The sequence below is a fragment of the Marmota monax genome, unplaced genomic scaffold (genome assembly GCF_021218885.2).
Source record: "Marmota monax isolate L192 unplaced genomic scaffold, Marmota_monax_Labrador192_F-V1.1 WCK01_AAM20220418_F8-fsc00038, whole genome shotgun sequence".
NCBI classification, from domain to species: Eukaryota; Metazoa; Chordata; class Mammalia; order Rodentia; family Sciuridae; genus Marmota; species Marmota monax.
This window is the reverse complement of record NW_026692498.1, coordinates 14,390,925-14,404,053: the sequence shown is the minus strand read 5'-3', so window position 1 is coordinate 14,404,053 and position 13,129 is coordinate 14,390,925. Positions and strand designations below refer to the sequence as shown.

Genomic DNA, 13,129 nt, shown 5'->3' with positions numbered 1-13,129 from the left:
AAGCTTGCTGGGCAGCCCTGTCCTCTGCCCCCTGTTGGCCTGGTCCAGTTTCCAGCTGGCTTGCCCAGTCCCAGGAGCACAGAGGCCTGGCGACTGACCCCAGCAGGCCTTGGTTTCCGTCCATTGGAACTGTGCAAACTGTGGGGCAGGGCCCCATGTTTGCAAATTACAGGAATAAACTGCCTGGAAAGGCTGAGAGAAGCTCTCCTGCTTCCTGAGGGGGTGGGAAGAAGCTAGAGGGGAAGCCCAGAGGAAGAGGTCCCAATTGGAATTGGGTCATCCATTTCTTCTACTAGCTGTGGAGTGGAGAGGGAGTCTTTCAGAGGCTGCTTTATTGCTTGGGAGGCCTCACAGATCAGGGCACAGAGGATTCATCCCCCAGCCTTTCCATCTTTGGCCTGCCTAGAGTTCACTGGCTCAGAATATAACTGGCTTCCATGGCCATGGCACTAGCTAGAATATGCCACACTAGCACTCCACCTGGCTCTGAACCTTTGGATTTACAAGTGTTCTTCCAGGTCATCTTCTAGCTTTGGGTTTTAATTAGTCTCAGTTATCCTGTGTTTAAGTCCCTTAAACTAGGAGCGGGTGGAAAGGGCTGGCTGGGTGAGCCTGAAGACTCTGTAATCCATAAAGTCTTTTGAGGACCTCCAAAAGGAGATGCAGGTTGTGGAGCTTCCCCCTCTAGCAATGGAAGCTTATCTCTTCTACCAGGGGACCTATAACTACACTTCTCCACTCTCTGGTCCTTGAGTTCATCTGAGATTGTCACCTTGAGGCCTAGAACTCCCTTTATATCTAAACTAGAAAGAAGAGAGCTTTAGAGTGGTAATGAGTAGGGGGCTCTGTGGTCCTGGTCAGCAAATTCCCTCTGGAATAGTTGGCAGAAATGTGAATCCAGAAAAACACACACTCATACAAGTCTCCAGGCTTTTGCGATTTTTACCAGTTATTTCCTTTGAAACTTGAGTGTCAATCTCAGGGTATCCCTTCTGCTGCCTCATTGGGCTGTGCCCAACCACCCTAAAACCTTAAACAATTTTCTTCTGGGAAAGGAAGAAGGCAAAACGAGTGGAGAGAGAAGATAGAGGATTAACACAGTGGAAGGGAAGAGAAGAAAACTGTGCTGATGATGAGAAAATGAGCAGGGGGTGCTGTGAGCTGAGTGGGCCAGGAACTGGGAGAAGAGGTGAGGAGGCAGGGCCGGCATGCCTCTGCTGCTGGCCGGAGCTCTTTTCACATTGTGCTACTGTCTGCACCTATCACAAGCAGTGCAATGTTAAAAGGGCATTGGCCTTGTAGTGCTATCCAACGCCGGCTGCCTCCTCAGCATTGATAGTTGTTCTCCCTTCTGGGCACCAATCAGCTACCCTGGAGGAAATTTGGGAAGCCTCACTTAGTTGTACTAATAGTTCACATTTTTAGAGCCACTTCTGTGTGCAGTGCATGTGCTAGACACTGCATACAATGTTGTGATCTGTTTTAACTTGGCAGGTAGCATCCCCACTTGACAGGTGAAAACACTGAGGATCAGAGAGGTGTAGGCCGTTTGGCCAAGGAAGGTTAGTGGATTTTCATAATTGTAAGCTCACCCATCATTAGTAGACCTACATGGAAGGATTTGAGTTACTGGGAGATCTTGCTGAGCTGAGGAGTGGAAGGTTTTGATGCCATCTGCTGTTTATAGGAAGATAATCTTACAAAGTCAAGTATAAGGATAAATGTGACAGCTCCTTGGGTAAGGACCAGGCTGTCAGACTCGATGTGGGATAGAGAGTAGGGGGAGAAGATTGGGAAACCACTGAGAAGCTCAGAGAAGACCTCTGTGAGAAAAAGGATCTTAGCCAGGTGCAGTGGTGCACCTGTCATCCTTGCAACTTGGGAGGCTGAGGCAGGAAGATGGCAAGTTTCAGACCAGCCTCAGCAACCGAGACCCTGTCTCAAAAAAAAAAAAAAAAAAAAGAGGGACTGGGTGTGGTGGCGCATGCCTATAATCCCAGCAGCTGGTGGGGGGTGGGTCCTGAGACAGGAGGACTGCAAGTTCAAGGCCAGCCCCAGCAATTTAGTAAGTCCCTGTAGTAAGTCCCTGTCTCAAGATAGGTCTCAGTGATAGAGTGCTCCTGGATTCAATCCCCACTAAACACCACCACCCCCTGCCAAAAAAGGGAATGTACCGGAAAGAAAAAGTGCCACTTACAAGGACCATTCTTTAGGGGAAAAGACCTTGTGCCCCCTCACATCCAATACCTGCAGCTCCTCCCTGGCTTAGGACATGGAAATGAGATCTCATCCCTCTCCTGCCTTCAATTGCAATTATCAAAATGATCCCTTTTGGTCAGAGGCTATTTGATAATGATGGTTCTTGAAGGTACACCTGTCTGGGCTTCCAAGAATTGGATAGTATTGCTTATGACCTGATTTTAGAGATTAAATAGTATTCCTTGAGCCAAGCACACAGAATGATTCTTATAAGAGAGATTATAAGGAATTTGAGAATAACTGTGTTGTTCACTTCTCTGTCTCTCCTGGTGCCTAGCTGGCTTCATGAGAATGTATTACAGAAAATTGGGAGGTATATTTGGAGTGCTTTATGAAGGCAGCCAAAGGGCAGGGAGGTAACCCAGTGGTAGAGGGTTGGCCTATCATACCTGGTGCCAAGGGATTCCCAGTACTGGTTGGGATAGGATGGGGGAGAAGGCGGCAATTTAAGCTGGGTGCAGTAGTACACACCCATAATCCTAGATAATTGGGGTTGAGGTAGGAGATCACCAGACCAGATTGAGCAATTTACAAAGGGCTGGGGGTGTAGCTTAATGGTAGAGCACTTGCCTATCATGTGCAAGGCCCAGGGTTCCATCCCCAGCACCACACACAGAAGCAGCTAGTTTGTGCCTGGTTTTCAAGGGCAGGAGGTGGGACTGTGAGAGAGTTGGAGTCCTCTGTAAGAGCCTGAGAAGAATCTTGTCATAATTCCTCATGTAGATGCATGAGGATGCTAGCCATGGGTCTTTCCTGGCTGTCTCTCTCCTGCCTGGTCAGCCTCTCCATTCTGAAGTTGACAGTATTTGAGATGGTACAGTTAGCATTATGTCCTTACTTTCTTCAGTCTGTTAAAACTTTTATTTGAGCCTCCTGTCTGGGCATAAGAGTGATGCCTCTCCACTCTTACTAAAAAGCAAAATTTTTTCCATGGTTCCACAGTGCCCTTGGGATGTAATCTAGACTTCCTCAATGATTTATAGACCCTGCCTGTCTCTTGTTTCATTTCTTATCTCATGAAGCTGCACCTATATTTCAGCCACAAGAAATGTTTCCTCAAATTAACTAAGCTTGAGCCACCTGACACATGGTTCTGCCTGAACTGCTCCCCTGAGTCTTGCCTTTTGCCTACCTAAATTTTAATCTTTCAAGTGCCAGCATAGTCTCCCTTCTGGGTAACCTTCCTTGACTCCTCAGGTCTAGGCTTTTCCTCTCCTGTAAGCTCTGGAGCCTCCTCTGTTCTGCTAGATCCTTTAATCACATCCCATTGTGATTATCTGGTTATTGTTTTCCTTGCACTAGACTGAAAGGTCTAAGAGGTCACTGCCTTGCTCATGACTCCCCAGTACTTAACACCATGCCTAGCAAAGAGGTGGTCTATAAATATTTGCAAATGAATGAGTGAATCTGAAATAACAATGTAGTTTATAAAAGGTGACTTACGTGTCAGTCTCCCCTGAAGGTACTGGTCACCCTAAAATAGTAGAAATTGTCATTGCCCCCAAATGTCCCTTAGGTTACACAGTTGCTTTGATAACTATGTTTGAGCTATTTTGTGCTATTTCCTATAAAGGGCCAGTGCGACACCTGAGCTAAAAGACTTTGCTTTTAGCCTTAAAATGTATCCATACACTGAACAAAACATAAAACTAGGCCAAAAAATATGGGGTCTAAGAAAACCCTTGTTCTGGAATGAGCCTCTTAGAGCCACCCAATCCTGGATGTAAGTAAAAGTGGACTTGTTGGTAAGGGCTCCAGAAGACAACTGGGTGTTTACAAAGCCCCATCCCTTCATAAACTAATACTTTGCTAAAGGCTCAAGTGGGGTATATTGCCACAGACAAAGCAACTGCTGCCCCCTAGTGGTATTAAGGGACAGGCTCCCTTGGGTATAGTGAAGGGAATGGTGAGTAGTACATGCACAAAGGAAAGTCAGAGGACAGGGCCTCACAGTTGCTTTTCCCCTTTTTATTAAAAATAGACCCAAACACTTTATATATCATACAAAAGTTTCTTTCGCTGGTGGCAACCACAGGAAAGACTGGTCCTGTGGTGCTGATGATCCACCTCCCCTCCAGGGAACTCGGTCCCAGGGAGCAGTGGTTGGGCCTTGAAGAATGCCCATAAAGACTGCTTGCTCTGGAAACAGCCAGCTGAGGGTGGGGGCTGTTCCAGGGGCAGCTTTCCCCACCCCACCCAATGGCAAAGATTAGATACTCAAAGGTGCCTCTTTAGTGCCAAGGTAAACTAACAAGTGGAGTGAGATGGAAACCCCCTGTGACTTTATTTCCCAGGGCCTGGGACTTGGGTGTTTCCTCCCATCCCTATCCCTATCCCCTGCCCTGAGTCTGTTCTCTGCAAATGGGAGTGGGAAGCTATTTGCCCTCAGAGACTCTAGTCTCCTGGTGTATGAGGCCAAAATTTCATTCCAACCTAAACTGTTTCTTTGATATTCTGTGACTTAGGACCTCTTAGCCCCATAACCCAAGGTTTATCCTTTTCTCCACTCAAAAAAAGGGAGGTCAAAATCCTGATTCCTCCCATGATCCTCTGCCTGAGTCCACACCCTGCCATCACCTCAATTTCCAGGAACTTGGGAATAAAAGGGCCCACAACCATCCCTTTTTTCCCAATTCTGTATTTCCCTAACTGCTGCCCACTCCTGAGCCTTGAACACCCCTGGGGTACCCCAGGCCCCTGTTCCAAAGGGGACCTGGTAATGATGTGGTGGAGGCAAGGAAGGCGTTGGTTGGAGCCGGGCTTCCCCAGGGGTGGGGCAGTGCTCATGCTGGTATGGACAGCTTGGTAGGGCCAGGGGACAGGTGTGAAGAGGGTGGGGCATGCGGAGGAAGGGCATAGCCTGCCTGAGCCCCCTCAGTCCCAGCCATTGTCCTTCACCATGTGTGACATTTCAATGATGTACTTCCCTTCCTTGTACTTCTGGCTGGTCTCAAAAGCTTGTTCCTGTGGAGAGCAAAGTGGGTGAACACAGGACAAAGCTGTTCCCCTCCAGGCCCCACCACTGTATTACCCCTACCCAAGGCCCCTGATTCAGTCCAACCCACTTTCCAGCTCCCTATTTCCTTGGACCATGCAGAGATCTGACATGTGGTCACTGGGGCCTGGAAGGCCATGGGGCTGTCTAGAATGTAGCCCTCTTCACCAAGTACTTACATATTTCCAGCCCAGTGTGGTCTTGCAACTTTCACAGAAAATATCTGCTACCGAGTGAAGCCCTGTGAGCAGGAGGCGCTGTTCTGCCGGCCCACAACCCACGTTGACCCTGTCTCAGAAACAAGAAGGATCCAGCCCCCGAACAGCCCAAAGGGACTTCCATCTGGAAAACTGGGGCTTCTGACTTAAGCAATCCACCCCATTATGACTAGTGCCTGGGCCTTCTTTCTCCAGTGCTGTGATTTCAGTTCTGCCTGGACTCTCCACAAAGACCTGCAGACTGACTTTCTGCAAAAAGTCTTTTTGCTTTTGCAAAAGGGGAGGTGAAGCCAAAGGTACAAGATCACATTCTGGGCTAGGGGTGTAGCACTGGTAGAACACTTGCCTAGCATGCGTGAGGCCCTGGGTTCCAGCCCCAGAACCAGCCCCAATCATCTCCTAACAGCTGACCCCCTTCATCCACAAAGGAAAATTGTTCACACACAAGCACGCACGCACTAAGAAAGAGGTAGACTCACACGGAGTTAAACAGGTAGGCTCGGCCATGGCTCCCCTGGAAGGACTGTGGAGACAGGACAGACAGTGACCACTGGGTAGCCTCAGCCCCACTGACTGAACCCCTGGGGTGTGGGGAGAGAAGAGCTTTGCTGCCTCATCCCTAGGTGATGTTTGGGCAACCTGTCCTGAGGGGTGGAGTGGCAGACCCTCATTTTAGCATACCTTGGAAATAAGCTCATCATGTTTGGCCAGGTGTGCACGACAGTGGACACAGCTGTAAGTGCGGTGGCAGCGGGGCAGGTAGCTGCGGAACGTCTTGGTGGGAAGGCAGGCAGGGGCCGGACCAGGGTCACAGCTGGGCATGACAGGCTGGAGGACGATGCCCTGGCGGGCTGGAGGGGCTGGCGCTGTGCAGCCCCCACAGAGACGGTCGCAGGTAAAGCAGCGGAGCAGGTTGGCTAGAGCCGTGTTTCAGGGCAGGAGAAATGTGGGGGGCTGCCCGGCCAGGGCCCCCCCAGACGAGAACCAGATAGAAATAGAAGTCACCTGGGAAGAGGAGAAAGTGCATCAGAAGAGCTGTGACCTTATAAGGAGCCACTTATGACTGCCTGGAGGAGGTGGGGCTCAGTTCTCTATGCTTCTCTCCCTGTCATCAACCCTGCTCAGTGTCCAGTTGCACTGTCTCCCTGTTCCCTGGAGCCCCATTCTGCTCTGGCAAGCCTGGCAGCAGTTCCAGGCTTCTTATGCCATAGCTGGGGAGCTGGTCTCTCTCTCCTGGGGCAGTAGCAGCCTCTATGGTTTTCCACTGAGAGTCACCTGCTGGTATGAGTGCTGCCATGGGAGCAATATCCTCTGCAAGGGCCCTGTCCTTGGTGTTCCTTTCTCGTGTGAGAATCTGTACCCTACAAGCACTAGTAGTTACTATGTCTTGGACTCAGTTGGGGCTTTTGTGGACTCCATTTGCAATGCAGTGGGTTCGTTATACATTTCTTATGGGAGGGAGGGGCAAGTTGAGGTGGTGGGAGCAGCAGGCAGGTGCATACACCTGGCGTCTCCTGGGGGCAGGTCCTGCACTCTAGGACTCTCCACTAGAACTTTATGGATGTCTCCTTTAGTGCCAAAGATGTCACATGTGGCTGTTCCCCAGTTTTGCACTGTGACTACTCATTCCAGCCCAGAAGGCACACCAGACTGACTCCCCAGCCCCTGAGCTCCTCCCCCTTCCCCCTCTAGTACTGATTATGGAACCCAGGTCTTCCCACATGCTAGACAAGTGCTTTACCACCGGGCTACATCCCAGCCCTCTCTTCACTGTCTACTCACTGTTTCCTTATTCCTGGGTTAAAGACTAAGGCATCCCACTGTAGAAGAGAAGATAGCTTTCCTTTGGCAAATCTGACAACTGGACCAATTGGAAATGGGTACCACGTCAAAAAAAAAAAAAAAACAGACTCCTGGGCTGTGCAGGGTTGTGTGGTGGTATAGTGTGAGAGCAATGTCCACAATAAACAGATGGTGGGGGAGAACTCCTTATTTATAAAGGCTATGCTTTGGGGCAAAGGCAGAAACTATTCCCCCTTCTCCCAGGTTCAGGGACAAACAGCTTTGACTCTAGGTGACGGAAGATGAAATAATTGCCGGATTCTGATTAGGGATCTTGAAGATGTTGGTATCTGCCCACACTCCAGTCCCAAAGTGGCTGAGAATGCTGGAGGCAGGGGATAAGAAGGGAGGTGTCTTCTGTTGGTTCTGATAAGCAGTTGAGGTGCCGCCTTCTCCTTCATCTGCCCGGCTGGCTGTTTTGTATGGTTCAGTCCAATTCTGGTCCAGAGATGCCAGCTGGGTGCTCTGGCAATGCTAGACCACCAAGCGGAGGAGGTGGTGCTGGCTCCAACTGCCAGGGCAAACGGGCTCTCCCTGTCCTGTCCTCTGCAGTGGCCAGAAGCGCCCCAGCTGCTCCATTCTTTCAGTAGGCTGCCAGGCAGTCTCTCCACTAAGCCCTCAAACTGAGACCATCTTCAGTTTCAGGACCTCTTACCTTGGCAGGGGCCCAGGAAGACACCTTGGGCTGAATTCAGGGTGACATTGGGTCTGGCCTCAGGAAACAGGCCCTCCTCGCTAGGAGACTCCTGTTCAGCCTCCTTTTCACATGTTTGCCTTCAACTTTGCCTGAGTTCCCTTCTGAGACACACCACCCTGAAATCTCTACTACTACAGGGGCTGGAGGAACAGGGGCCAGCTTAGGTCCCTGCTCTCAGACTCCTTCCCCAGCCTCCATCCATCACGCCTCCCTCCCTCACCCCTGCTTCCCCAACCAGCCCAGGGGAGGTTGCACAGAAGGCCAGAAAATCACGCAAGGGAGAGTAGGGGTCATTTCTTCTCCCCTCTCTGATTACAGGGAGAAGCAAGTTGGGCAAATGGGTGTGTGTGGGGGGGGGATAAAGGCAAGTTGAGTGTTGGGAAGAGGATGTTTCCCTGATGTGCGATGGGGCTGGACTGTGGGAGGTGGGGGAGAAGAAGGGCTGGCAGAGGGGAGGACTGACAGCTGACAGCAGAGGCACTGAGGCGGAGGCTGGAGGAACCAGGTGCAAATCCCATGCCTCTGGGGGGGGGGGAAGAGACGGGGGAGGGGGACACCTGCTCATAATGGATGTTCTCATCTGCTCTGAGATTTTTGGCCCCCTGGGCTAACATTTTCGGTATGGTATGGTCCAAGTAATTAGCAGTGCAGCCAGCTCCCAGGGCGGGCTTTGGGGGTCTGCACCAGCGGCAAAACAATAAACAGTGATGTTGGATGCTGCAGCCAAAGTTGCCGGAAAATAAGTGCGGGAATTGTCAGAGCTTGGAGAGGGATGGAGGAGCCGAGAGAGAGGAGAGAGGAGCGGAGGCAGCAGGGAGGGGGAAGGGAGGACAAAGGGTGGATGAATAATGCTTTTGCAAAGGGAAAAAAGCAACACGCAGCAGGAAGAGGAAATTTGCAAAGGGGGGAAAATTCATTTGGAGAACGGCTGCCCCCTCACCTTGAGGTCTGCTCCAGAGATCTCCGTCTATCTCTCTCTCTCTCTCAATCTCTCAATCTTTCTGCTCACTCTTCTCTCTTCTCTTTCGGCTCCTTCAATTGGGAAAGGGATGGGGGTGGGGAAAGGTAGTTGAGGGGCTCAAGACTGAGGCTGCAAAGCTGGACAGCTGCTGGGGGGCCAGAGGTTGTCTCGTTCTGTACCTCGGTCTGTGGGTGAATGTGGCTGTGTGTTGTGGAACTGCATCATAACACTGTGAGTCATCCATCCCCCCACCCCCCCTCACCTCCCACGTCAGAGCAGGGCTGGGAGACACAGGAGGCGGGTTGGGAGGAAGGGAGGGGGCAGGCATCCAGGGACTGGGCTGGAGGAGTGATGCAAGGGAGTTGGGGCAGAGGGCGGAGAGGTGTTGGTGCTGGTGATGGGCGAGAGGCAGTTTGTTAAGAAGCAAGGCAGTATGGCCAAGGAGATAGAACCTGGGGGAAAGACAGAGCTGGGCAAGGATGGAGTAAGGGTGGCAGGGCTGGAGGAAAGGAGATAGCAAGGCTAACGAAGTGAGAGATGGATGCAGACAGCCAGGAAGTTCACGTATACGAATTTAACATGATATATTTTCCCACTTCAGTTCAGACATCAACCCTGACACATGGTAAAGGATGTACTGATTTTCACGGATGGCAAACTGGGTTGCCAGACTTGCACTATACCAGGTACTTCCAAGCTTCAAAGCGTCAGTTTAGTGGTCTGAAGAAGTCATAGATTAAATATGACATTTTGCATGCAGGAACCTCATATCAACTGCCTCCAGATTACTTGTGCTTCATAAATGGAGACACCTACAAAACTTACATTACATAAAATTCTCTACTGTAAACTTCTAAGGCAGGTCCTCAGGGAAACTTCTCTCTGCATCCCAGGACTGCAGTGCCTAGCGCAGAGCCCTGCGTACAGAAGAGACTTATAAAACAGTAGTTGAGTTGCATCTTCAGATATGGACCAAGTGTATGGCTCAGGCTCAAAGACACTTGAGTTAGAATCTTAGCCCTAGGCACTAGCCAAGTTACTGATCCTCTTTACATCTCAGATTTCCTCTTTTGCCAAATTAAGCTAATAACAGTCATCTCATAAAGGTGCTAAGTAAGATAACCTGGAAGTTCCCAAACCGTGCCTGGCACATGATAGGCATTTAGTAAACAGTAGTTAGTGTTATTTCAAAACTGCATCCTCAATTTATTACCCCTAAATCCATACAGGATTTAATAGTTCATTTATCCTCTCTGGATTTAGAGGGATGAGGCATAAGTCCAACTTGTGTCTTATGGAAAAACTACATTTAAAAATATTTTTTTAGTGTCAATGGACACAATACCTTTATTTTATTTAGTTTTTTTTTTTAACTTGGTGCTGGGATTGAACCCAGTACCACACTCATGCTAGACAAGCGTTCTACCACTGAGCCACAAACCCAGCCCAAAACTACATTTTTTTCTTGCTACTTTTTTTTTTTATATCAGCTTTCCGTTAAATCAAATTTGACATAGAATACTTCCCATGGAGTGCTGTCCTGTGTATGTCACTAAAGTATGTGGACCCAGAACATATCCCTTAGGACAAACCCCCTGTTTTTTAACAAAGGTTAACAGTCAGAAAGTCGTGTTGTAGGTGATTTGCTTTCATTCTCACATGTAAGGGGTGAGGAAGTTAAGGCAGTGGAATGTGGATAATGCTAGATATGGGGAAAAAAAGGAATTCTGAATGTTTAATCAGAGACAATTCTGGAGTTTAAGGTAAATTCTGAGAAGAATGTGGGTACCTCGAGGGATGTTACCAGAGGTTTGGAATTGAGAAGAGGAGCTGGGTAAAGAGAAGAGAGAAGTGGTCTTGTCTGGACTGTAGATGAGAATGAAAACAGAGGAGGAATTTGAGGAGCCATTGTTAAGGAGAAAAAAGGAAGATTAGTTTTTACATTTGGCATTTCCCCCCCAGTGGTGGGGATCAAATTCTGGGCCTTGAACATTCTAGGCAAACATCTTACCACTGAGCCACATCTCTAGCCTGGAAGATAACTTTTTAGGACATGAATTTAAGGTTTGAAAGCAAAAAGGATACCAGTGAATTTAAATTAATTCAAGAACAAAATTATCAAGCATTAGATGGAGAGGAGAGTGAGAAGGACATACAAAAACAGTATTATATTTGGGGGTGGGGTGTAGATAACAGGAGCGCTTGGTGGAAGACTAAAAGTGAGAAAAGAGAGTGTAGGCAAGTACAGATGCTTTAAATGTTGTGCCCTTTTTCTGTGTTTAAGAAACAAAATGGAGAGCGCTCTAAAATGGGTGGAAGAGAGGGTTCCTCTTAAATTCTGCTTGAGATGGTTATACAATATCCAAATAAAGATGACCTTTGGGAAATTGGGAGAAATTGCCTCAGGGGTGAGAATGTGGAGGCAAAGAAACAGACCAGGGAGATAGATTACAAGGAAATGAGGAAAGATGAGACCCAGGGAGAAAATTTTTAAATTTAATTAATTAAAATTTATTTTAAATTCTTCATCATCATCATCAGTTTTGCAGTACTGGGGATTGATGGATGCTCTATCACTGATCTACATTCCCAGTCCTTTTTATTTTTTTGAGACAGGGTCTCCCTAAGTTGCTCAGGCTGGACTTGAACTTGCCTCCTGCTTCAGTCTCCTGGGTAATTGAGATTACAGGCATGCTTGGCCCCAGAAAGAAATTTTCTAATTGGAGATTGGATTTAAAATTTTAAAGAATGGCAAACAATCAGTGGAAACCCAGTGGTTAATTGAACAACTAATGCACGCATGATGAATGAATACAATAATTAAAGCAAACTATCAAAGAAAGCTGTGAGAGGTGAGGACAGTAGGAGAAAGGCAAACCAGAAAATCTCATACTTCTCAGCCTGGATTCACCAGGTGAGCTGGGATAAAAACAAAAGTACTTATCTGTTTAAAAAAATAAAGTACCTGTAAAATGGGGATGCCAATTATGGTATCTACTGCACAGGCTTCTTGCAAGATTAAATTAACTCACATCTGTCAAGCCCATAAGAGTACGTGGCATCTAACACTACATAACTGTCATTATTATAACCATTTTATAACTGGGCACAGACTCTCAAACTCTGGATTAGAGTTCTACCTCTACAACTGACTGTGAATGCTTGGGAAAGTGGCTTGCCTTAGTCTCCTTCCCAAACTGAAATTGGAGATAATAAAGCTAACTATGCAGGGTGCTGTGAAACAAGAAACCTGAAAGGACTTTCAGGTAAAGTACTAAACAGACGATATTATTATAGCCACCACCCCCCCCCCCCCAGGATACAATAAAAACTTAAAAGTTAACATCAAATATTTCCTATAACACAAGGATTGTACTTAGTGCTTTACATGCATCATCTCATCCAAACTTTACAACTTTAACAGGTTGGGTACTGTTATTATCCCCATTTTAGAAATAAGAAACATCTCAAAGAGATGAAGCCTGTGATTTGCCCAGAGTCACACAGTGAGCAAGCAATTCAAGACTCCAAAGACCAGGCTCTTGAGAAGAGGATTATAGATGTGGCTGAACCTGTTGGTTGCGGGGTATACGACTGACCTTGTATGAGAGATTTAGGGAGGGAAAGAGTCCCCGACAAAACTCCCCGCTCAGTGGGAGAGAGGTTGTTGGGTAACGACTGACTTAAAAGATAACTGGAAGGAATCACTGGACTTTATTCTTTCTTTAAAGAAAAAACTTTCTGAATGGTTTCCATGTGCCAAGCACTGTGTCAATATGGCCTCTGACGGACAGTTTTCCACCTGCCCAAACTGGCTTTGCCAATTTCCCCACTTACTGGCTTGTGAACCAGGCAAGCAGGCCATCGTGGGACTAGCTAGTGAGTCCCCCTCCCTTTCTAGCGGCCCTTTCCTTTCCTAGGCGGCAGGTGGGGCAAGACCCAGAGGCCGACGCGTCTAGGAAGCGTTGGGGCCCCGCTCGGGTGCGTAACCGCCACGCCTCCCGCCGACTCCGTTAACAATGGTGGCCACGCCCACCTAGGCCGTCACTGGCTAACAACCCCTAACTACAGTTCCCAAAGGCCGCGCGGCGCGCGTGCGTATTCGTCCGGCCGGACCGGCACGACTCCACGTCCTAGTGGGCTCCGCGCGGCCGCGC

At 48.5% G+C, this 13,129-nt stretch overlaps 1 protein-coding gene across 1 annotated transcript; it reads right to left on the bottom strand.

Moving 5' to 3' along the window:
* Positions 1-4,206: 4,206 nt before the first annotated feature.
* Ypel4 (yippee like 4) lies at positions 4,207-9,625 on the bottom strand. Its single transcript, XM_046444593.2, has 5 exons — positions 8,952-9,625; positions 6,154-6,477; positions 5,952-5,995; positions 5,434-5,542; positions 4,207-5,223 (listed from the first exon to the last, which is right to left on the bottom strand). The coding sequence occupies exons 2-5, from the start codon at positions 6,292-6,294 to the stop codon at positions 5,134-5,136; spliced, it is 384 nt and encodes a 127-aa protein (XP_046300549.1). The 5' UTR covers positions 6,295-6,477; positions 8,952-9,625; the 3' UTR covers positions 4,207-5,133.
* Between the last annotated feature and the right edge of the window lie 3,504 nt (positions 9,626-13,129).